General features: G+C 40.4%; 1 protein-coding gene across 3 annotated transcripts in view; it reads left to right on the top strand.

The window, feature by feature from the left end:
- The window catches only part of REPS2 (RALBP1 associated Eps domain containing 2), a 224,437-nt gene that overhangs the window by 187,373 nt on the left and 10,385 nt on the right, over positions 1-26,679 (top strand). For all 3 annotated transcript variants that reach the window (XM_077482206.1, XM_077482205.1, XM_077482204.1), the window contains exon 18: positions 15,730-15,875. In XM_077482206.1, the coding sequence (XP_077338332.1) occupies positions 15,730-15,875 (146 nt within the window). The remainder of the gene's footprint in view (positions 1-15,729; positions 15,876-26,679) is intronic.

Raw genomic sequence — 26,679 nt, forward strand, 5'->3', positions numbered from 1 at the left:
CCTATTTTGAAAAGCAGCAAGACAGTTGCACAAATAGGAATTCATATTTTTTGGGGCCTTTAGGCACATACTAGACTATTTTGGTTGCTGAGTTGCTAAGAGAGTTTTAGTTTTTAGGCTGGGTTCACACTGGTGCGATACCATACATGGCATGTGTTTGTCTGTGCAGTGCAAATTCAGCCATACAGTCTGGTGGGTGTCTATAGTATGCCTGTGAAGGGGCGCATGTTTCCCGTGCTTAGAACTGTCCCTGCACAAAGTGTAATTTCTGCAGAAAAAAAAGTCCTTTAAAATCACCCGCGGCTATAATGAATTGTCGACTCCCGTAATACAGAGAACACTCATTGAAAGTCATTGTTCCCCCAAATTCAATTACCAGGCCCTTCAGGTCTGGTATGGATATTAAGGGGAACCCCACGTCAAATTAAAAAAAAAATTGACGTGGGGGTCCCCCTAAAAATCCATACCAGACCCTTTATCCGAGCACGCAACCTGGCAGGCCGCAGGAAAAGAGGGGGGGGACGAGAGAGCCCCCCCTCCCGAACCGTGACACTTTGTGCAGAGACAGTTCTAAGCACGGGAAACATGCGCCCCTTCACAGGCATACTATAGACACCCCCCCAGGTACGAAATTTAAAGGAATATTACACTTTTATTGTTTCACTTTAATCATTATTAAAATTACTGCTCCCGAAAAAAACGGCAATTTTTAAAACTTTTTTTTGCATTGATCCATGTCCCCTGAGGCAGGACCCAGGTCCCCAAACGCTTTTTAGGACAATAACTTGCATATTAGCCTTTAAAATTAGCACTTTAGAATTCTCCCATAGACTTGTACAGGGTGTTCCCGGCTTTTCGATTTTGCCACGAACACCCCAAATTGTTCACTGTTCGGCGAACAGGCAATGTTCGAGTCGAAATTAAAATTAAGCTTTGGCACTAGAACCCTGTGTTTTTGCAACTTTGTGCGTACAAATGAGTGCTTTAAAAATAACCGTGTTAGCAAAATGTTACTTATTTATATCTATATACAGTGCTGGTGCTGCCTTACCATACAATGCTGCATATATATTCTCTAGCATTGGTTTATCTATGCTTTATTATGTCGGCTAGATGCAGTATTACACTGCACTTGCGCGGGTAACCCGCACCATTTTTACTATGGGATTCCCTAGCTTTGTGTCAATACTTCGCTATGTATACTGGCACGTCACTTGTGTTTGGTTTCTATTTATCCACTTTCAGACCGGACCATTTTGCTGGTCAAAGACCAGGCCACTTTTTGCAAACAAAATTGACGTCCTTTTTTCCCCACAAATAGAGCTTTCTTTTGGTGGTAGTTGATCACCCCTGCGGTTTTTATTTTTTGCGCTATAAACAAAAATAGAGCGACAATTTTAAAAAAAACGCATTATTTTTTACTTTTTGTTATAATAAATATCCCCCAAAAATATATAAAAAACCATTTTTTTTCCCTCAGTTTAGGCCGATACGTATTTTTCTACATATTTTTGGTAAAAAAAAAACGCAATAAGCGATTATTGATTGGTTTTCGCAAAAGTTATATCGTTTACAAAATAGGGATAGTTTTATAGCATTTTTATTAATAATTTTTTATAATTTTTTTTTTTACTAGTAATGACGGGCGATCAGCGATTTTTATTGTGACTGCGACATTGTGGGGGACCCATCGGACATTTTTGACACATTTTTGGGACCATTGTCATTTATACAGTAATCACTGCTATATAAATGCAGTGATTCCTGTGTAAATGACACTGGCAGTGAAGGCGTTAACCAGTGGGTGGCAGTGTAGGGGTTAAGTGTTCCTAGGGATGTGTTACTAACTGTGGGGGGGTTGGGCTTTCATTTAGCGTCACTAGTTGCTAGGCAGAATGGAGAAATGTTGTTTACAACGGCATTTCTTCATTCGGCCGCTCCGTGAGACGATCGCGGGGATGCCCGCGGCGATCGAGTCCGCGGGTCCCGCGACCGGACTCACGGGGGTTCCCGACCAGCGCGGGAGCGCGCCGCCGGCGGCGCGCTCCCAATGGCAGGGCGGCAAATTTAAAGGGACGTACATGTACGCCCATTTGCCTGCCCATGCCATTCTGTCGATGTACATCGTCATGCGCTGGTCGGCAAATGGTTATACGGAGCACTGCAGCCTACTTGTTATAATTAAACTAACCAACTACCGATCGGGAAATAGTGCGATCTCAGGGTATTGTGGATATATACATACAAAATAAGGGCAATACATTTAACCTAAAAAGTATAGAGTAAAAATTAATACTTAATAGTCCCAGTAAGTGTACTATATGCTCATACATGAGACAACATTGATTATGCTATCAACAATATACAAAATAATTTTAATAAAATGAACAGTTAAAAAATTATATGAATAGACTTAATGGAGAATCTTAAGTAAAAAATGGGGAAAATGTAGCTGAGACTGTGAATATGAAAATGTAAAAATAAAATATAAAAAAAATATATAAAAAATATAAAAATATAAAAAAAATATATATATATATATATATATATATATATATATATATATATATATATATATTAAAATTAAAATAAGAATAACATAAAATATCAAAAAGGAATATATGAAAAAATATGTGTGTATATATATATATATATATATATATATATATACATATGTCAGGAAGAGGTATCAGAAATGTATACTTTCTGAAGGAGGAGGAAAAAATTTTTTTTGTTATTGTTATTTACCATCTCTCAAGCTTTATGGATCTCATAACTCATCTGATAACTTGAGGAATCCTTATTATGATTTTATGGGATCAAGCAGAAAGCCTTTGTTTAGCTTAGTCTAATGACTTTACTTACGGCTATTTTACAGAGTGTTGGTATGTGATTTGTCGGTTAAGGCCTAAAGCCTACGTTTACCCTTACGAGGCTAAAGGAATAAGTATTAATTGATATTTATTTTTCTTACATATTTATTTTTCTTACACCTTAAGTGTAACATTCGATCCAGCCGAATGGAAAAACGGTTGTAAACTATTAGGAAAAAAAACGTTTTGTCCTCATTATTTATATAGGGTACATAACCCCTGGGTCGAACGTTGCACTGCATTCGATCTCAGATCGTGTTACATAGACAGGTTGAAACCTCCAATTCGGAGGGGGGGGGGGATTGAAATGATCAAAAATTAGTTAGAAAACAATTGAGGTCCAAATCCACATTCATTCCCCGTGGCTGGAGGGTGTCTAAGTTGTAAATCCATTTGGTCTCATTTTTAGATATTTTGATTGTTTTATCTTCCCCTCTCCAGTGGCCTCTTATCTTATCAATTCCATAAAACACCATTTGCCCTGGGTCACGATTATGGAAGTCTCTGAAATGTTTAGAGACACTATGTTTAGGGTACCCTTTTTTGATGTTCATGATATGTTCCCCTATTCTGATTCGAAGTTCTCTTGTGGTTCTCCCTACGTATTGTTTAACCACTACAGATCCGCGCTATTGCCAAATGACGGCATTAGCGCGGACCTACATTTCCGGGACTACGTCTATTGACGTCGTCCCGGATACGAGCGGCCTGCGCGCCCCCTGAGGGGCGCGCGTGGCGCGCTCTGTGATCGGCGAGTCCGTGAGACTCGCCTGATCACCGATCCGTGCAAGGGGTCGATCCCGACCCCTTATCACGTGATCAGCTGTCAGCCAATGACAGCTGATCATGTGATAAAACGGAGCCGGTAATCGGCTATTATTCCTCCTCGCGCTGACAGCGCGAGGAGAGAAAAAAAAAGCCGATCACCGGCGGCCGTGATCGGGACATCAGTCTCGATCACGGCCAGCAATACAGCTGACCACCTGCCCCCTGCCAGTGCCCACCTGCCCACCGCCGTGCCATCCTGAATAAAAGTAAGTGCCCCCCATCAGTGCCCATAGTGCCCACAGTGCCACCTACAGTGCCACCCACAATGCCACCCACAGTGCCATCCAGCAGTGCCACCAACAGTGCCACCCACAGTGCCCACAATCTGCCTCAAAGGTGCTGCGACCCAGTGCCGCCCATCAGTGCCCAGCAGTGCCGCCCATCAGTGCCCAGCAGTGCCGCCCATCAGTGCCCAGCAGTGCCACCTATCAGAGCCACCTATCAGTGCCACCTATCAGTGCCCATCAGTCCCATCTATCAGTGCCCATCCGTGCCACCCATCCGTGCCACCCATCCGTGCCACTTATCCGTGCCACCCATCCATGCCATCTTATCTGTGCCCATCTTTGCCCATCAGTGCCGCCTTATCTGTGCCCATCGGTGCCGCCTTATCTGTGCCTATTAGTGCCGCCTTAACTATGCCTATCAGTGCCCACCAGTGCAGCCTATCAGTGCCCACCAGTGCAGCCTATCAGTGCCCACCAATGCAGCCCATCAGTGCCCACCAATGCAGCCATCAGTGCCGCCTAATCAGCGCACTTCAATGAAGGAGAAAAATGACCCGTTTGCAAAATTTTATAACAAACTATTAAAACATGATTTATTTATTTTTATTTTTTTGCATCTTTTTTTGTTTGTTTAGCAAAAAATAAAACTCCGAGCTGTAACTAAATACCACCAAAAGAAAGCTCTATTTGTGGGGAAAAAATGATAAAAATTTCATTTGGGTACAGTGTTGTATGACCGCGCAATTGTCATTCAAAGTGCATCAGCGCTGAAAGCTGAAAATTGGTCTGGGACTGAGGGGGGTTTAAGTGCCCAGTAAGCAAGTGGTTAAGGCAGGGGCACTCAATGATATAGGTGACATAAGTACTGCTACAGGTAATAAGCTCATATATTTTATATTCACTTTCATTGGAGGTTGACCTGAAGATGGTTCTCTTTTTGTCTGTCTTTTTGCTGACTCTACAAGGAAGGCATTTACCACATTTATAAAAGCCTTTTCGATTTCCCGCAATTTTTATTTGTTTGGGTGGGTCCACCGTGTTTTTAACCAATTTGTTCCTCAGTGTGGGTGCCCTTCTATAGATCAACAGAGTTTTTTTTTGGTAAAATGTCGTTAAGCGAACTGTCTGCTTTCAGGATGGGCCAATGTTTTTTGATGATAGATTCGACATCTCTGTGCTGTCTGTTATAACCGGTGAGAAAGGCAATTTGTAAGTTGTTATGTATTCCTTCCCGTTTTTTATCTTCTAGTAGTTTATTTCTTTCCATTTGTTTTATTTCATTCTTCAACTTACGTAGGTCCTTTTTCTCATATCCTTTATTTTTAAATCTCTCAATGACTATTTCTGCCTGTTGTTCAAAATCTGTGCTTTTACTGCAATTTCTATGTAATCGCATCAGCTGTCCCTTCGGTATGTTCCCCAGCCACCTTGGGTGATGGCAGCTGTTTGTGGGGATGTAGCCATTGCGATCGGTAGGCTTGAAATAGGTGCGTGTGCCCAAACTATTCTCTTGTTTGTAGATCTGTAGATCTAAGTAGTTCACACTGTGATCATTGTAATTGCCGGTGAATTTTATGTTACAAATTTGCTACACTTGGGGCATACTTCGCCCCCATGGCTACGCCTTTGGTCTGGCTATAATATGTCCCTTTATACCAAAAGTAATTGTGGTTCATTGCCATTTTTAAACCTTCCATTAGGTATTTTATCTGTTCCTGTTTCAGGTCGGATTGCTGTTGCAACGCCCACTCGACACTGCTGAGTCCATCTTCCTGTTCGATGTTAGTATACAATGATTCTACATCGATAGTGACCAATATGTCACTCTCTTTGATTGTCAATCCTCCTAATTCTCCCATCAGTTGTTTGCTATCTCGTAAATATGATTTCCCTTTTGTTACCAGTGTTTGTAAGAAACCATCAATGTAGGCCCCTAATCCTAGAAAACAAAGAGTCAATCCCACTTATAATTGGCCTTCCTGGTGGGTTACTTTGGTTCTTGTGAATTCTGGGGCCATAATACATAACAGGCGTTTTAGCTGCCTTCTGTACAAGGTACCTAGCTTCTTTTTTGTTCAAAATGCCCAGGGTTCTTCCTTTTTCCACATATTTTTTAAGTTTCTTTTCATATTCAGCTTTAGGATTTTTCTTTAATTTCTTATAAGTGTTGGGGATATTAAGTAAGTTTTCAATTTTTTTTTCATAGTCTTGTTTGTTTAATATTACTAACCCCCCTCCCTTGTCGGCTGGTCTGATGACTATACCCTTACGTTCCTCTATTTGTTTAATAGTCTCCCATATGTTTTTGCCTTTAGTTTTCTTTACTTCTAAATTCTTCAGGTCATTTTCGACCATCTTCTTGAAAACCCTTATGTTTTCATCCTGTGGTACCTTGGGGTTGAAGGTAGAGTTGTTTCTTAACTGGGAGTGTTTGTAAATGGTGTTTTCATCTTCCTTTGCGTGCGGGTTTTTTGTCCCAAAAATTTTTTTGATGTCGAGTCTTCTCACAAATTTTTGGAGGTCAATGTATGTCTCAAACTTATCGAGTCCTTTGTCCGGGGCAAATTTCAACCCCATGTCCAACACTCTGAGTTCCTCTTCTGTGAAATTAGCCTGGCTGAGATTGTAAATGCCCTCTCCTACTGTTCTCTTCTTCTTTTTCTGGAGGCCTCCTCTCTTACCCCGTGTGCGTTTTCTGTTTGCCAGCCTGACATTCTGTATGGTTCCTCCCTTCTCTGGTCCCAATGGCGTTCGTATTCTCCATAGTTTCTCCTTGGGTTCTCTTGTCTGGTCCATCTCGGGTTCCATCCTCCATTTCTTCTGGAGGGTCCCTGTTGCTGACTTCTTCCCGGATAACGGAAAGGCCTCCCTTCTCTCTGGGGACCATATCGTATGTCTGATGTTCTCGGTGGTCTGTATTCTTGTCCCCTGTGGTAAAAATCCCTTTCATACCTCCTATTTCTAAAAGGGGTATGTTGAGGGTATTCCCTCAAAGGGGAATATCTGTTAGGGTGCCTTGGGATGTTTGGTGTATAAGGGGTACGATTGCCTCGATGTCTGTTCTGAACCTGTTCCTCAGGTATCCTATTTTCTGGTCTTCTATGGGCTGGAGTAAAAAGAATGTCTGGTCTAGTTATGCTATTTTGTGTCTGTGTGATCTCATGCCATTGTTGTTCATCATCTTGAATTACATTTTCTCTCGATTCCTCCATTTCAGATACTTCATTTTCTTCATCACTGTAATTACTATCTGTTTGCCACTTGTAGACCTGTTGGTTCTTATAATCCAATACGTCTCTTTTGAATTTTTTCTGTTTCTTCTGTTGCACTTCTTTGTCATACTTTTTTATGGCCTCCTGTAATTCCTTTTCTTTATCGATGTATTCCGCTGTCTCCTTGAATGGTATGAGTTGGTCTCTAAGTTGTAGTATTTCCATTTCTATATTTTTTAATTTGTGCTGGCGTCTTATTACTATTTTTTGTTATAGCTCGGTCTCACTTTGGTTAAAAAATGTATACCATTCATCCATCAGCTGCTTGTCATTAACCGCATCATTGGGGGAGACGTCCCAGCGTAACCTTCTAGGGGTTATTTTTTCGGCTATATACATCTCAAGTATGGCCACGTCCCACCATACTCTCAGTTGTTTCTCAAGACAATGTTTCAAGTGTTTAAATAGGCTATCTAGATCCTGCCTAATAACCACATGTTCTTGATTAAACACTTCCATTAAATTGACCTTTCTACTGCTGACATATTTAAAAATGTCCATTGCTGCAACTTAAAATGGGAGCAATAAGTCCCCACTGAAATACGAATAAATAAATAAAGTTGCGCTACGGACTGATTTCTTAAAATTAAGTGAATATTACAAAGAAAAAGGAAATTCCTAAAGAAATTCTTAGAGGGTTGAAGCTGCCTATGCCTAGATCCTTCTCCCTTAACCACTTCAATACAGGGCACTTAAACACCTTCCTGCCCAGACCAATTTTGAGCTTTCAGCGCTGTCGCACTTTGAATGACAATTGCGCGGTCATGCTACACTGTACCCAAATGAAATTTTTATAATTTTTTCCCCACAAATAGAGCTTTCTTTTGGTGGTATTTGATCACCTCTACGGTTTTTATTTTTTGCGCTACAAATAAAAAAATACCGAAAATTTTGAAAAAAAAAATGTTTTTTTTTGTTTCAGTTTCAAAACTTTGTAAATAAGTACGTTTTCTCCTTCACTGATGGGCACTGATGGGGCTACACTGATGGGCACTGATAAGGCGGCACTGATGGGCACCAATGTGGCACCAATGAAGTGGCACTGATAGGCGGCACTGATGGGCGACACGGATGGGCAACACGGACGGACACTGATAGGTGGCACAAATTGGCACTGATAGCTGGCACGGATGGGCGGCACGGATGGGCATGGATAGGCGACACAGGTGGGCATGGATAGGCGGAACAGGTGGGCATGGATAGGCGGAACAGGTGGGCATGGATAGGCGGCACAGGTGGGCATGGATAGGCGGCACAGGTGGGCATGGATAGGCGGCACAGGTGGGCACTCAGGCGGCACAGGTGGGCACTCATAGGCGGCACAGGTGGGCACTCATAGGCGGCATCGGTGTTATAGTAATGGATGCCAATCAGTGCCAAACAATAATGCATGCCAATCAGTAATGGCATCCATTATGGGCACTGATTGGCACCCATTGTGCTGACTGTCATCCCTGGTGGTCTAGGGAGGATTATGGCCTTTATTACCTTTTCCCTGGTGGTCTAGTGGCGTCCCTGGTGGTCCAGTGTGGGCATCCTCGGGGGGGGCTGTGCTGATAATCGATCAGCACAGACCCCCCCTGTCAGAGGAGCAGCCGATCGGCTATCCTCTACTCGCGTCTGACAGACGCGAGTGAGGGAAAGCCGATCACCGGCTCTTCCCATTTACACTGTGATCAGCCGTGATTGGACACGGCTGATCACATGGTAAAGAGTCTCCGTCGGAGACTCTTTACCGAGATCGTAGTTGCCGGGTGTCAGACTGACATCCCGCAACAACGATCGCCGCGATGCGCGCCCCCAGGGGCGCGCAGCGGCTCATAATCCTGATCACGTCATATGACGTCCGGTCAGGATTATGAAACCACTTTGCCACCGTCAATTCCCTATAGGGCGGGCGGCAAGTGGTTAAGTAAAGGAGGAGGTAAAAGATAGGAAATTAAAATTAAGCTTTGGCGCTAGAACCCTGTGTTTTTGCAACTTTGTGCGTACAAATGAGTGCTTTAAAAATAACCGTGTTAGCAAAATGTTACTTATTTATATCTATATACAGTGCTGGTGCTGCCTTACCATACAATGCTGCATATATATTCTCTACTAAATTTACATGAAGATTCCAAATAAACAATAAATTAAACAAAAAATTGCAATTGTGCAAAAATACTATGAAAAAGTGCAAATCAACAGTCCTGTAAAAATATCGTGCAACGACTTGTGCAAGAATACAAAAAATTGTGCAAAAAAATCGTGCAAAAAAATCCCAAAGAATGTCATTTAGTATAAGAAGAGATTTTTTTCGGAATCGCATTCAGAAGTTGCTAGAAAATCGCATGTTGCAGTGTTTCTAGAGATGGTGGTGGAATAAAGTGACTAGTGCAAGGAAGGCAATCTAGTGGAAAAAACACTCCTCCCGGTGCGCCACTCAGTGCTGTGGGGATATATTTGCGCTCACCAGATCAAACACCCTCAAAGGGTTAACTGAGCCTTCACCGTATAAGCCACTGTGTTGCTGTTTGGACTCTGCTACTGATGTGCTGGGGGAATGTTCGCCCATTACTTCCAAGTGTACTCCATGGTTAAATACATAAAGGAGGAGAGAAAAGTATATCCATAGTGCAAAAACGTTTTTATACCATCTTTATTTCATTGTTAAAGAAAATTACTCACAAAATGTTAAAATTCAATCGCGTGTGTAACAACTCCGCCAGCCGCTGCTGTTGTTGACAGTGTAAAGGTGCACATCCTTGGCCACGCAATACACGTTTCGTCAGAGCGACGTCTTCTGGAGTGGCCATGTTGGTGCACCTTGACGTTTTAATAGGGTGCAGTGCTCCAATGCGCTTGCGCGGATGATCCGCGCCATTTTAAGTATGGGAATTCCCTAGCATTGGTTTATCTATGCTTTATTATGTCGGCTAGATGCAGTATTACACTGCACTTGTGCGGGTAACCCGCGCCATTTTTACTATGGGATTCCCTAGCTTTGTGTCAATACTTCGCTATATATACTGGCACGTCACTTGTGTATGGTTTCTATTTATTCGGAGCACTACAGCCTACTTGTTATAATTAAACTAACCAACTACCGATCGGGAAATAGTGCGATCTCAGGGTATTGTGGATATATACATACAAAATAAGGGCAATACATTTAACCTAAAAAGTATAGAGTAAAAATTAATACTTAATAGTCCCAGTAAGTGTACTATATGCTCATACATGAGACAACATTGATTATGCTATCAACAATATACAAAATAATTTGAATAAAATGAAATTTAAAGGAATATTACACTTTTATTGTTTCACTTTAATCATTATTAAAATTACTGCTCCCGAAAAAACTGGCATTTTTAAAACTTTTTTTTGCACTGATCCATGTCCCCTGAGGCAGGACCCAGGTCCCCAAACACTTTTTAGGACAATAACTTGCATATTAGCCTTTAAAATTAGCACTTTAGATTTCTCCCATAGACTTGTACAGGGTGTTCCCGGCTTTTTGAATTTGCCACGAACACCCCAAATTGTTCACTGTTCGGCGAACAGGCAATGTTCGAGTCGAACATGAGTTCGACTCGAACTCGAAGCTCATCCCTACTTAAAACATAGTGTAATACAATATTCAAATACATTTTGCTTTAAATGTAAATGTTCCTCATCTGAACCTATTTTCTGTTATGGTTTTAATTGAGCTAATCTAATAAGATTCTAAAATTGATTGCAAAGGCTATAAACTGAACTGGCAGTGTCGTGACTCAATGGCTAGCACTGAGTTACTGTGTTCTTATCCTGGTCATTTAATTCTTCCACATTTCCTAAACATACTGGTAGGTTATTTGGTTTCCTCTCAATATTGCCCTTCATGTATATGTACAGTATCTCTCAAAAGTGAGTACACTCCCTCACATTTTTGTAAATATTTTATTATATCTTTTCACATGACAGCACTGAAGAAATGACACTTTGCTACAATGTAGTAAGTAGTAAGTGTACAGCTTGTATAACAGTGTAAAATTGCTGTCCCCTCAAAATAACTCAACACACAGCCATTAATGTATAAACCGCTGGCAACAAAACGGAGTACACCCCTAAGTAAAAATGTCCAAATTAGCAACTTTTCCCCCCCAGTGTCATGTGACTCATTAGTGTTACAAGGTCTCAGGTGCGAATGGGGAGTAGGTGTGTTAAATTTGGTATAATCGCTCCCACTTTCTCATACTGGTCACTGGAAGCTCAGCATGGCACCTCATGCAAAGAACTCTCTGAGGATCTGAAAAAAGAATTGTTGCTCTACATAAAGAGTCACTTCTGTACTGGTAAATGCTAGTATTTGTTATTTGTGGGATTTGGAGGGGGCATCCTCTTTAGTAAGTGGACCAGAAAACCCTAAACTAATCTCAATATTGGCTGATTAATATTAAAAAGAAAACTATATGCAAAAATTTGCAAATTATATTGGCACATGGCTGGAGTGCCATTGGTTGGGGTACTTCTGCTCTACCTCATCTGAACATCTTTACTGGTTTTCATCCTACCTATCCCACCTTACCTTTAGCATTACTTACAATTTTATTTCCTCCTCTCCTATTTCTTTTTCTGTCTAGGTCTCCCAGTGCTGTGTTCTTGTACCTAGTCTCAGTCTATACCTCTTCCCGGGTCAGATGATAGCCTCCCATGTCTTTCAACCCCATTTCCATGCTGATCACATGCAAATCTATCTCTCTAACGCACAACTCACTCCATCAGTCTCCACATGCATCACTAATTTACTAACAGACATATCAATCTGGATGTCACACCACTTCCTCACATTCAATCTATCCAAAACCAAGCTCATATTATTTCCTCCTCCACGTGCCCCTTCCCATGACTTCACTGTCAAGATCGTGACTATCAACCCATCCACACATGCCAGGATGCTGGGTGTAATCCTAAACTCTGAACCCTCCCTTGGACCCCACATCCAATCATGCCCAAAGTGTGCCACCTCAACCTCTGCAACATCTCCAAAATACGCTCTTTCCTAACCAAAGATTCTAATTTACTCCCTGGTTATCTCTCACCTCAACTACTGCAACTCCCTCCTAATTGGCTTACCTGTACATAGGCTATCTCCCCTTTAAATAACACTACTGCCAGACCTATCCACCTTACCAACCGCACAGTGTCTGCTACCCAACTCTGTCAATCCCTCCACTAGCTTCAGCTAATCCAATGAGTGAAATTCAAAATACTAACAAAAACTTACAAAGCCATCCATAGCTTGGCCCCTAGCTACATCACTAATCTTGTCTCAAAATACCAACCAAGTCATTCTCTTAGTTCCTCCCAAGACCTCCAGCTCTTTAACTCTCTTGTCACCTCCTCCTATGCTTGCCTCCAGGATTTTTCCTGAGCCTCTACAATCCCAAGGAACACCTTACCCCAATCTGTCCGATTTGCCTCCTAATCTGTCCACTTTTAGGCGATCCCTGAAAACATTTCTCTTCAGTGAAGCTTATCCTGCCCCACCTTACAACTGTAATTTGATTTTCTCCATCAACTCATCCCCCAAAGTTATTACCTTTTGTATCACTTGACCCTCATTTTTAGATTGTAAGCTCTAGCGAGAGGAGCCCTCTGATTTCTCTTGCATTGAATTGAATTGTATTGTACCTGTACTGTCAGCCTTCATGTTGTAAAGCACTGCGTAAACTGTTGGCGCAATATAAATCCTGTATTATAATAATAATAATTCTTTGGCATAGTAAGAATCATTTTTTGGGCAGTCGGCATCTAATTTTTTAACTTGTAATGCTTGTATTTGTGCTATTTATTCATGTGTAGACACTACCGGGAAAGCCAGATCACACAAAGTGACATTGCTACACAGGCCTTGCAATTTGTAGCATTGTTATCTGATGATGGTATTGTTCTCATTCAGGTTTCCAAAAAATGATCTATTATTATTTTTCTAAAGAAACATAAGCCTACACAAAATATATAAAAGATGGAATTGTTAAGAATTAAGACCTCACTGATGTTAAATGTATAACATGTAAGTACTGTTCTGCTTGTTTTTGTAGGATTTTTTATGATCATAACTTACAGTCTGCTGCATATACAATACTTTTGGCAGTACATAAAGTACTTCTTAATCTTGCATGCACTCAAATGTCTTGTAAAAGATTTTTTCAAAGTAGAAAATCGTAAAATACAGAATAAGGTCTTAAATAGACCAGGATCTTCTAGAATTCCATATCTTATGGAACACTGATAGGGATATCACCTATTAGTTTATAGTGAAATTCACTCTCACTACTACTAATTCTACTCGCACTAGAGATACTGTAAATGTCGAAACTTTACATAACTGGTTAATACAATGAAAAATAAAAAGAACTGCGCCAATAGCACTAGATAAAAAATAACTATATACATATAACTATGCAGAGAACGTATGGCATAGGTGTCTATTGCCAAAAGTGGTCACTAAACATGCGTATAGTGTTCACAGAAAGATATATGCATCATAAAATTTAAATAAACATAAAAATTGTTATAAATTAAAGTCCATTAAGATGTTCCAATATTCCAAGCGATCAGCATATCACCACCGTGATCACACACACACTCCGAAATTCTGTGCCCGTCACCAGATAAGTGATGCGCTTACCAGATGAATGAACAATTACAGCCTTAATGGTATTTAATTCGAAGCAGAGAAATTAGAGCTTCAATCAAGGCTCCTGCATCCAGATAACCCCCAATGTAGATGAATGGCCAAATCCCAATCTTTGGAGCTCCAATGGATATATCATCAGCAACACCGTTAGAGCAAAAGAAATGCCTCCATAGCGTAAAAACGTCAGGAAATTTATTTAAAGTAAAAGAATCGCACTTACATATAACAGTTTTCTGTCAGGCATTGGAACAGAACAAAACACGCCGGCCGGCATACAAACAAGCGTCCCGTCCTCCCCTCGTAGAGCGTGGTGGCGTCACTGCGTACCTTCCCAGGGTACTTATTTATAGTTTTATAGTTTTTTGTTTATTTACATCCAAGCGCAGTTTACACATTTTTCTATGGTTAATACAATGATTTCAGCTCCTTACGATTGGTCATCAATCTCATCATACTTCATAACACTTGTTTGCTCAATTAATGGTCACCTACATCATCCTTCATGATACTTAATTGAAACTTAATTATATTTGCATAATTGTGTTAAAAAATAACATACAAACCACAATTCTATTCCTTGTGCAGCCTGTCAGAAGCTACATACAGAGCGCCCAGTTTAAATACAAGCTGGCACACTCTGTTTGCAGCAGACTGAGAGGATGAGCTCACAGTGCCTCTACTCACTTCTTGTCAGAGGCACTGAGCTCAATGGACAGCTTGGAGGCCTGGACCAATGGTAAAGTACCATTAGCCCAAGCTGTCCAATAAAAATGCTGCAGTGGAGGCACGCCTCTCACTGCAGTGTCATAGAAGGAAGAATGTGCCTAAAAGACAAATGCTCCTTTCAAGCCCTGCCCTCTTAACTACAAGGAAAAAATGTGTTTATGGGTATAAGATTTACCCACAATCCCATGTATTTCCTCACAGTTAAGAGAGATAATGAGAATCTGCTGCTGCTGAAAAGGTACTAGCTAAATCATATATTATTATGCTATATGTTATAAGATCATAATTTATTATTTAACTATTTACTGTGAAATTACTGGTTGGAAGTTATAACTTCAAACTTCAGTAATGTGTCCATTAAGCCACCTGCTTGAGTACAGTTTTTGAAAATATAGTAAATTACCTTAAAAACAATATATAATAGTTATTTGTATATTACTTACTTATGGTAATTAACCCCTTGTAACCCAGGCCAATTTTGACACTTTTCTCCTACATGTACAAAATCATTATTGTTTTGCTAGAAAATTACTCAGAACCTCCAAACACTATATATATTGTTTTAGCAGACACCCTAGGGAATAAAATTAAGGTCATTGCAACTTTTTATGTTACACTGTATTTGCGCAGCAATTTTTCTGTATACTATGAAAGATGATGTTACGCCACGTAAATAGATACCTAACATGTCATCCTTTAAAATTGCGCACACTTGTGGAATGGCACCAAACTTCAGTACTTAAAAATCTCCATAGACAATACATTTTTTTACAGGTTACATGTTTAGAGTTACAGAGGAGTTCTAGTACTAGAATTATTGCTCTTGCGCTAAAATTTGTGGCATATGTAACCTGTGTGTATCTGGCTCTGATACTAGCCAGTGCCTCACCAGACACTGACCTCACTGCACATCACTGATCCACCAATAGGGGCTTAGTCATGCAGAGCTTCACGATATGTAAAAGGCAGACAGCATATTAGCATGCTAAGATGGGAAGGACACACAAATTCTTCTCAAAAAAGGTCCCTCGGTGGGTTAACTACATATAGTATTACCCAGAAACAGTTCATGTACAAGGCATATGTTAATGGCATATGTATGTCTTTAGTGGTTATGTTTATTTTTTTTTCTCCTAAAGGAAATCGTCCTCAGCCAACCACCAACCAAACCATTACGACGAAAATTCCATCCAGAAAGCCAAGTTCTGGAAAATCATGACTTGTCTTCGGCATCAAATGTGACCACATCAGCAGCATCTCTAAAGTCACATCCAGTCGTCCAAAAGTATGTAGGGTATAGCATAGTCTTGTACAATTCATTTTGCTTGGAGGGAGGTAGGGGGTTGGACATGAGTTCAGGCATCTATCAGATCTGCTGCATTATAGAGAAATTTGTGGTTTAAGCTAATGGACTTTAATGGAATCTGCTGCATTATAGTTTTAGTGCTGTAAAAATAAACTCTGGTAATTAGCTTCTGTAGGTTGGTATTCAGCTGTGAAATATGTTATGCTTTGCCCGCTGCTGACTTTTCCAGTTCATGACACTAACCTCATCTTTTCACACTGGAGTTCCGTTCTCTTACAGTTCTCTTTTACCATAAATAACTGGCTTCATGCTGACCTTTCATCTTATGTCACCATTTGATCTGCAAATCAATCAAGTCTCTTTTGCTTTGCATGAAATGACAAATATGAGAACACTGCAGAGAGCTAAATGCCATTATTTCATTGAGAATTGTGTATTTGTAGCAGTTTCTGTTTTACTGCCTGCCTAACAATACAATTTATGTATGAATTCTTTTGATTTCACCTAGCATGCTAAGATATGTTCTTGTGCATGGATATGGACCCAAATCTTTGAATTTATATGTATTATAAATAGCCCCTATTTGGACGCACACCATCAAGAATCACTACTACAAGTCTGTGTGAATAAGTTGATTCTGAGCAGTGTGGCAGGTGCCCGGCTATGTTAGCACAGCCCTAGAGTGGTAGGGCATGGAATGAATTTAAATAATATGTGAAATAATAACATGTGATGGAATGGAATGAAAACAGGAAAACATGGCATGAGGCTTGTAACATCATTTTCTCCCTTAAAGTTGAGAATACTGAAATTGCATTTATATATGCTGCAGTACACATTGGCTGGTCACAACATCTGCACAGGCGGCATCCGATAACGTCAACACATGCAAATACAGAGGATATCTCCTAAACCGTGCAGGTTTAGGAGAGATCCTGGGTAGCTGCAGGTGAGCCTAATTATAGGCTTACCTGTAGTAAAAAGTGGTCTGTAAGGGTTTACAACCACTTTAACTATCGGTCCACTTTCCTCCTCCGTCTGGTGACATCCCCAATGCAGCCTGTACAGGCCAGTCAGTCCTCCATTATATTTTTATATTCTTGTTATTTATTATTTAATAAATATCACTAACAACTTTAATCACCCTCACAACAAGCACACCCAAAATGATGTGCATATAAAATGAATGTAAACAGTGAGGCTGGGTTCACACTGGAGCGATGCGGGAACGCCGCGAATCCGCTGCGTTTTCCCGCATCGCATGCCTCCCGCCGGCAGTTCACACTGCCCTATGCAGTGTTAGGGAAACTTTAATGACACCCCCAGATCAGTTTGCATATCGCAGTGCGATCTGCAAACTCGGACAGGAATCGGATCACATGGTGTGAACACCCATGCGACCCGATTCTGCTGCGGACCAAAAAAAGGGTCCCATGCGAGTTTGCGGCGGGTGCGATGCAAATTCAGCCATACTATCTGTATGGCTGAACTCGCATCGCACAGAGATTGGATGTGATTTGCACTGCAGTGCGGTGCGAATCACATCCGGTTCTCGCTGCCGCAGCGGTGTGAACCCAGCCTTAATGTGTCATCCACTGCACAACCACAGTTAACTTAAAATACACCAATACTGTATGTACACAAATAATTATGTATACTGTATACAACAAAGAAGAAAAACAACATTTACTTTACATTCAGGGTGTTGAGTATGCTTTTTCTAAAGGGTAATTTTTTTTTAACATTTTCAATTATACAAAACAAAAAAAGCACAAGTAAAAAAACCTACACTCAATACAAATGAAGATAATAAATCCTTGAGGCATAGTGTACAATACTGAATATCATTTTAGAGCTGGATCTCACATTGCACATATCATGACCAGAGAATATAGCTCAGATTATACATCCAATAAACATAAACTTGTGTCAAAAAATAAAACACACAAAATAACATGTTCAAAGATACTTGGTGTGGGAGCAATGACTTGTGCCGTGTACACACGATTGGAATTTCGGCCAGCAAAAGACCAATGAGAGCTTTTCATCTGAAAATGTGACCATGTGTATGCTCCATCGGAATTTAGCTGTCCGAATTCCCGCCATCAAAACTTTGAGAGCATGTTCTCAATTTTTCAGACGGAAAAACTTTCTTTTGGAAATTCTGATTGTGTGTATGCAATTCCCACGTGCAAAAACTCACACATGCTCAAATTCAACTAGGAGATGGAAACTATTGGCTACTGGGTATTGAACTTCCTTTCTCTAGTTCTGTCGTACGTGTAGTATGTCACCGCGTTCTTGACAGTCGGAATTTGGTGTGACCGTGTGTATGCAAGATAGCTTGAGCAAAATCCCTTCGGAATTCCGTCGGGAAAACCATCAGAGCTTTTTCAGACCGTGTGTACGTGGCATTAGAAATAGAATCCCAATAGAGTATAAAACATGACGACCATCAAAATTCATGAATAGGAAATCTACCTGAAGCAAATTCTGTTGCAAACAGTTTGGTGTTCACTCCTCCATGGTAATAGACATTGTTGACACCCACACTGACCAAATTGTATCAAATATCTCCAGACAGCCTCCGGATAACTATGTCAATTTATATGAAGAAAGATCCTTAATGATAAGATCTATTCAAAATTGGACAGTGGGGGATCTACCACTTTCCATTTTAAAGACAAAGCTTTTGTAGTGTAAAAAATATAGAAAGCATAGTAATGTCTTCTGTGAACCCTGCAGCTCCTCCTCATACAAATTTCAGGGAAGTCAATGCACAGGGTATTTTGAAGAGACTGCTACTCCTCGGTAAACTGAGTAAGATCTGACCTAAACTGTCTAACTCTTGGGCAATTCCATACCATATGGAAAAAGTCCCCAGAGTCATAATGAAACCATGGACACGCAAGAGAACACTCTCTTCCCATTCTATATAATCTACTGGGAGTGTAATAAATTCTATGTACAACCCCAATTTCAAAAAAGTTGGGACATTGTGTAAAATCTACATAAAAACTGAATGCAATGATTTGCAAATATTTAAAATGGTGAAAGGTCTGGACTGCAGGCAAGCCACTTAAGTATCTGAACTTCTACTAAGCAGCCATGCTGTTGTCATAGATGCAGTATTCTGTTTAATGTTGTTCTGTTTAAAAAAAACACGCTAATAAAACTTGCATTATAACAAAATATCCATTAATTGGCAATGCGCCACACTCTTCTTACTATGTACTTAAACGACCATGCTGCTGCAAATAAAATGTAAATCATAACAGAAATGTCCATCTATTGGCAATGTGCCACAATCTTCATAAAGTGCAATCCGTGTTCATAGATTCTTGAAGTCAGTGGTGCTAATGTGCTTCCCTCCTACTGTGCCTCTGCTCACCAAATCCAGGTGGGTTAAGCGCCGTGTTATAATATATTAATGGTTCCTCAAACTTCCCAGAAAGCCAGATGAGTATTAACTCCAGATGGATCAAACACTTTATTATGGTTAGTCAATGGTTCCTCAATCTTCCCAGCAAGCCAGTGTGTGTCTCAGACAGGTTTAGCATAAAGGAGATGAAAGAGTATTCATAGCGTAAATCAGTTTATTTGGTTTAAAATAGTGTTAAAACAATAGCTATTCAACTCACATATCTTAAAATATCTATGTGTATAAGATCAGTGTACAATCCGGTACCCACGGATGGCATTCCAATCGTTGCTAATTTCCTTTTTTTTACCATAGTGCAGGAAATGATATATTATTGGAGATGAAAGTGTACTGCCAATTGTAGTGTTGTGGGAGGGTGTGCTTGTGAAGGCTTTGAGTGAAAGTAGTGAGTAGCACACATGGTTGCAGTTTTCAGGGATGATAAGGGATACAGGTATAGTAGTGAGAATAGGGGGGTGCAGGTCTGTTGTTGGAACAGGGGCCTGCAGATGTGGTGTTGAGAGCGGTGGGATGGGGTGGATACTCTGGATTCGATTGTAAGAGGAGGGACTGCTGTAGTGGTTGAAGTGCTGGCATGGTGGGAGAGCAAGCAGCAGTGTGCAATGACTAAGTGCATGTAAAGTGTACGATACGCGTCTACCCAGTATTCCTGTAGTTTTTGGGATGTCCAAATAAAAAGGATTTTGATCTACAGTGGTGTGTGGCCATTTCTTCTAAAAGCAGCGTGCAGGTACAATAATAGGAGCAGATATAAGGTAGGTAGTGTTGCAAAAGAGAGGCAGGTATAGATACGCTGGTGACAGTGGCGGGAAGCATGCACAGATGTAGTGATGAAAGGCGGGGTACAGGTGAAGTGTAGACCCAGTTGTTGGTTTGAGACCGGGGGGCTGCAGCTTCAGCTGCTGAGAGGTAGGATGGTGCAAGCACAGTAAGTGCTAAGAGAAAGGGGACTGCTGACAGAGTATGTACTGATTGAAAGAGCTGCAGGCATGGCTAATGCCGAGAAAAGGGTGGCTGCAGCCACAACAGGTGAGTGCCTGAGTGGAAGAAGGGTGTAAGCGTTGTAGGACTGAAAGAAGGGGGCTGCCAGCACAGTGGGTGGTGAGAGAAGGAGTAGTGCAGGCATAGTGGATGCTGAGAGAAGGAGGACTGCAAGCACAGCAGCTAGTAAGAGAAATGTATCTGCAAGTGCAGTGGGTCCTGAAAAAAGTGGGGTATGATGTCGGTGGTGGGAAAAAGGGTTCTAGTGAGAGAAGATTGGTTACAGGAAGCATGGGTGATGAGAGAAGCGGGGCTGCAGATGCAGTCTGTCCTCAAATCACAAAATGCTTTTAATTGTGGGAGCCAGTAGTTTCTTTGAATAGAGCATGGGCGGATAGTGCAGACATAGTCAGCACTTGACAAGTGCAGTCTCTCATAAAAAAAAAAAACCTGCATCACTGAAAACTCACCGATGCGGGGATATCCAGGTGCAGAGGACTTTGGATTTCAACCAAACACAATAGCCTCCAGCACAGGGGACGCTGTGCATTTAGGCTAAATACTGTCCCTGGTACTGTTTCTGTGTTTTTTTCAATTGTCACTAAACTTCAGCTTTAAAAGACTATAGTATCCCTTTAAAATTCCTTCCTGGTACTAGCCTGCTGCTTTTAGACATGTGCTAGACAAATCTGAAAACTTCAATAAATATTGATATCTATGTAGGCTATTAGATTGCGCTGCCAGAAGGAACTCCGTCTGTCACTGGCACTGCATAGAAAGACTGTTGTATATTATTCATCCTCTTGTTTACACACTCTAAAGCACATTGACATTTTTGTGTGTGTAATAACACTTGGATGACTATATGTGATATTTATTCTTTAATGTGGGCTTTATAGCCCATAATAACTAGGTAGGCTTCATTCAACAGAACTTCTAATCTGTTTTCCTGAATGTCTTCCACCACATACTGTTCTATGAAATCTTGATTCTTAATTGTACTAGCAGCAGTTACATTTAGGTTTTCTTTAAGTGTGCATATCCTCCTTACATACTAGAACATGTGGGTGGGCTTTAGTGCGGATTTGCTGGAATGTGTTCTAGAACAAACATTAAAACTACTGGCAGCAATATTTTTCCTAAAATTGTACTTTTTTTTTCCCCATTTGAATTATTTTCAGTTAAAAAAAACAACTTTTCTCAGCGGGTAAGGCTGTGTAAAACTGATGTTTCGATTACAGCTGGATATCGATGGGCTGAATACAGTTCGGGCTTTGTGGAAAGACCTTTTGGCTTAGAGCAGTAAAGTTTCAAGGGGTGTCTTTTTTTATATTGGCATATTTTATTTGTTTACAGGGGTGCAAGTCTAAATACAAAATACACTTTTTAAGCTCAGTACATTCAATACTTTAACGAATTACATTTGATTGACTTTCAAATTTCATTTAATTTTCTTTTGACTTGCAATATTAAAAGGAGTGCACTTTCCTGAATGAAAACTCACATACATTGTTAGAAATGTAGTTTATTCAAGAGAAAATTTCCATCCTGCTCCTTTGAATTTTCTTGTCTTTGTGGACGAAAATAAACATCAATTAGACCCCATTTATAATTAGAAAATCAAGCAACGAAGGAACGAAATGAAGGTTGTTAACACAAAAAAATTCACACAAAATTTTAGTGTATAGCCAGCTAAATACAATCCACTCATAAATGGAATATCATAAGTGTCAAACCTTGATATACAGGTACTGTGTATTCTTTACACATTTGATTTTCAAGGCAAAGCGCTCTGTAATGCTGCCAGCTGATTTTTATTAAATGCCTAAGGTTTTGGACATTCCCAAACAACATTCTTTAACTAATGTAAACATTAAAAAAAAATTAGATTACATGTTCTTCCTCTATGGGTGACATTTTGAATATATGATATTTAAAGCTAAGATAAATAGGTAATTACATACTCAATGGTGCTACAGGCCATGAAGAACCTTTGTCTTCTGTAATGTTTTGGAACTTTCACTTTTTTATTTTTACAGGATGGAGTTGTTTAACAACCTCCAACTTAAAACATTAGGCAACCTCTTTTTTGTCTGGGTCATCATCAGAGACCTTTCCAGGCTTACAAATCTTTACTACTGACCTAGCCCTCTGGGGCTCAGCTCATGCAAGCCTCATGTACATGAATTGTCTTTACCTGTTAAAAGATTTGTAATCCAGGCACCCCTACTAGACATTATACCAAATCTGGTAAGCTCACTATTCTCTGCTGCAGCTCGTGGTAGCCACTAGCTTGCTAATTGACTGTGAAGGAGCATGAACACACTTTAAGGTCCCTACTCTGCTCTCTTCTCCTGCACCCTGAAATGTATTGTAGCCTCTATGGGTCACACTGCACCCCCCCCCCCCAACTCTCCATGTCAGTAAAAGAGGGCTGGTTCACATCACACAAAGGCACTCCAGATGCTTTTCTGCATGCACATTTTTAAGACATTTTTGATGCGTTACATTGAGTTTTTAATGTGCTTCCAGGTGCTTTTTTTCTTTTTTCCTGTTTTTTTTTTTTTTTTTTACTGACTGCAATCCAGTGTATTTTTGATGCTTTTGAGTGCATTCTGGTGCATTTGTTGTGCATTTTACAGCTTTCCAGTACAATCTAGTGCAGGAAAAATGCAGCATATTCTACTTTTTTTCTGGAACACCCTGGAACTGACCACACTTGTGTGAACTATGCCATTGGAAACCATATACCCTACTTTCCATGTGTTTTTGATGCAGAACAAAAATGCATTGGACTGCATGTGGTGTGAGTTGGCACTATGTAATCTTGGGGGATCATTCTCTGTTGTGACCACCAAAGCAGATGGGGTGGGGGGGGTAAATTTCACTGAAACACCCACCAATGCAGTGAGGAGATGTGGCATTAGCTTTCACTGCCACCAAAACAAGGGATGTTTGGGGTTACATTTCACTGCCACTGACCACCAATGTGTTTAAAAGTGCTGGGGGGGGGGGGGGGGGCTAATATGGCATTCCCAGACATCAGTGTTGGCTTTTTTTGTTGCACTTACTGAAAATAGGGTGAGGACTACTATTGTGTCCCCTGACACCATAGTTGGGCGCTATTAATGTGTCCAATGTTACCAGTGTTGAGGTTTATTACTGAGTGCATTGACACCAATGTTGGGGGTTATTATTGCATCCATTGACATCCGTGCTGGGGGTTACTGTACCCCGACTTCAGTGTACAAGGTGAACATTTTTGGGCATTGAGGTGCGAAAATGCATTGCTATTGTGCGTCCTTCCAAAGGTGCAGGGGGCTGCACTTGACGCCCTTTAGTTGACCACTACTGGTTTAGAGTGATATAAATCGCCCATTCAGCTGATGAGTCCTTTAGTTATCAAAAAGAAAATCTAGATAACCTACATAGCTTACTGTAGATAGACTATTTTTGTTCTATTTTTGTTCTTTATTGATTTCGGCTAATGATTTTTTACTGTATTGTATGTTGTGAGAAATGATGTATAAAGTAAATTATTAAAGTCAATAGGTAATACTCCCTACACCAGTGTATTCAGCTTTATTTTTTGAGCTTTAGTTTTTTACAGGGGGAATTAACTAAGCTTCCTGGGCCATTATAATGGCGAAGGGACACTGTCACATATGGCGTGAGCAACATTAACTGTTTCAGGTCTATTTGCACCAACTGTGCCAGTTTCTATTTTAGAGTGAAAAATAAACTAGCTCTGGTCTGCAGCTGATTAAAGTGGTCCTAAAGGACTAGGGTGATTATTTAGTGCCAGGGGTTGGGGAATGACATTTTGGGACATTTTATTTTTTACCATAATGCAGAGAATACAATAGGGTAAAAAAGGTTGTTGCCTTTAGAACCACTTTAAACACTTCAAGTCTGGACACTTTCACCCTGTTCCAGACCCAGTCAATTTTTTCAACACTGTCACAATTGAATGACAATTACTCAGGCATGCAACATTGTACCCAAATTAAATCTTTATTATTTTTTTGAGACAGATAGAGCTTTCTTTTAGGTTCAAGACATTTTTATTGTTTTCAATATAAAAACTATTGAGACAGTGACACTATTATGTAATTTGCAAAAACATCAAAGAAAGAAAAGTTCCAATACAGAGAGACAAAAGTTCTAATGACAATTTAGAGAATCTGTCCAGCGAATACTTTACGAAAAAAAAAGGACGTTCTCTGCATAATCTTGGATTGCATGCAATTCAGTCACCATCAACCGCACGATAAATCACCATGGTTTAACCTCGAGAGAGGGTTGCTAGAAGTTTTGAGGAAAAAGAAAAGAGAGAAAGGGGGAGAAGCAGAAAACAAGGGAGGTAACGTAAAAAGAAGTAATAGTAGGGGGAGAGGATCCCCGAAACATAGAACTTGGTCAGAGATGTAGATATATTAGGAGAGAAGGAGCTCGGAGTCTGCATAGCACCTGGAGTCAAGGACAGGGGTACATGTATATATGGCGCCCAGGGTTCCCAAGTTTGTTCAAAGTACTTCTATCATTAATAATATCAGCAATTTCTTCATAATCCAATGATATTTTCTGTTTAAGTCATCCAAAAGATACTGAGGGTGTGTTCCATGCTCCTGCTACAGTGATTTTTGCTGCTAGGAGAATAAAGAAAATCAGGTGTTTCAGTGGGCATGCACTCAGGAGGCAAGATATTAAGTAGAGCCAAGGGTTGTTGTTTAGTAGAAAGCCCTGTCACTTTGCAGAAAAGCCTAATTTTAAGCCTAATTCCCACCAAATATGCAATATAGAAGCCCACAACATACAGCCCTGAAAGCATTCCATAGTTGCCGTATTATACATTCTGGCCAGGCGAGCAGAGACCAAGTACCATCTGGTAGGTACTTTGAGTCCAACTTCTATCAAGGGGACGTTCAGAATAGCTTTATAGGCGATCTGAAGCCTGAGTGACCAAGATTCCAAGTCATCGTCATAATTGAGATCCCTCTCCTAGGCCAACATTAAGGCTGTTTATGAGACTGGGTGAGCAGCGACTTATACACCATAGAGATGGCTCCTCTAGTGCCCTGATCCCCAGGGCACCATTGTTCGTATGTTGTCAGAGAAGGGGGTTCTAGCCGGCCAAATCTAACGTAAAAAAAATTAGCAATTTTGAAAAAAAAAAATCTTTCTGAGATAGGCATCTCTAAGACTGAGGAACAGTGGGAGAGGGTGAAGGGGCCACTATGAGTGAAAAAAAGCTGATACAATATGAGCCATTATTCGTCCACCACTTAAACACTCCAATGTTCATACTGGGAGGAAAGTCGCAAACAATCCCATGAGCCAAAGGAGTGGGATAGGTTGGGTGATCTTGATAAGGTGTGATCTTTAAGAGGACGCCACAATAAGTAATCATTTGAGAAGGGGGGATAGCCTGACGCTCCATCTGAACCCATTCCGGTCACTCATAGTGAGAGTACACAACCAACAGTTGCATCAGTTGAGCTGCCTTATAATATGCATTAAAGTCTGGCACACCAAGACCTCCCTTCACCCTGAGAGCAAACAATCTATGGCCCTTGGCACCCCAAATTAACTTCAGCAATTTAGACTGAAAACGGAGTAGGTCTGACCTTCTACCTAGCCACGAGAGATCATATAAAGCCAAGCTATAAAGTATTTGTTCCAAATGCCAAAAACAAGAAAGATAATTAACTGCGTATAAGATTGAGTATGGGGGGGGGGGATTAACTCCCAAATATGAGAGAGCCATATCCAGCCATTGGAATGGAAAAACATAGAGCTTTTTTTAATGGTATTTTTATCACCACTGGGTTTTTATTTACTAAAAAATACCCAAAAACATTTTTAAAAGTTTGTTTCCGTTATAAAATTTTGCAAATAATCTTTTTTTCATACATTTATACCAACACGTATTCTGCTAAATTTCTTTGATAAAAAATAACTCAAATCAGTGTACATTATTTAGTCTGTCTGAAAGTTAGAGGCTACAATCTATGAGGTGTGTACATTGATTAGTCCTAATGTACTTGCTGCCTATCTCATTTCTTGAGGCCCTAGAATGCCACAACAGTACAAATAACCCCCAAATGACCCCTTTTTGTAAAATACACAATCCAATGTATTTTATAAGAAGCATCGTGAGTTTTTTTTTTAAGTTGTAATTTTTTGGCACAATTGTTTTGGAATTTTTTTTCACAAACTTGCCATTTTACCAAAGTTGTTTCACATAGAATAGGCATACTTACACCCCAAAACACATTCTGCTACTCCTCCCAAGTGTGGGGATACCATAAGTGTTAGACTTTTTCACAGCCTTGATGCATAGAGGGGCCCAAAATCCAA

The sequence above is a fragment of the Lithobates pipiens genome, unplaced genomic scaffold (genome assembly GCF_037356315.1).
Source record: "Lithobates pipiens isolate NorthernLeopardFrog02 unplaced genomic scaffold, aLitPip1_a1.2 Scaffold_16, whole genome shotgun sequence".
NCBI lineage: Eukaryota > Metazoa > Chordata > Amphibia > Anura > Ranidae > Lithobates > Lithobates pipiens.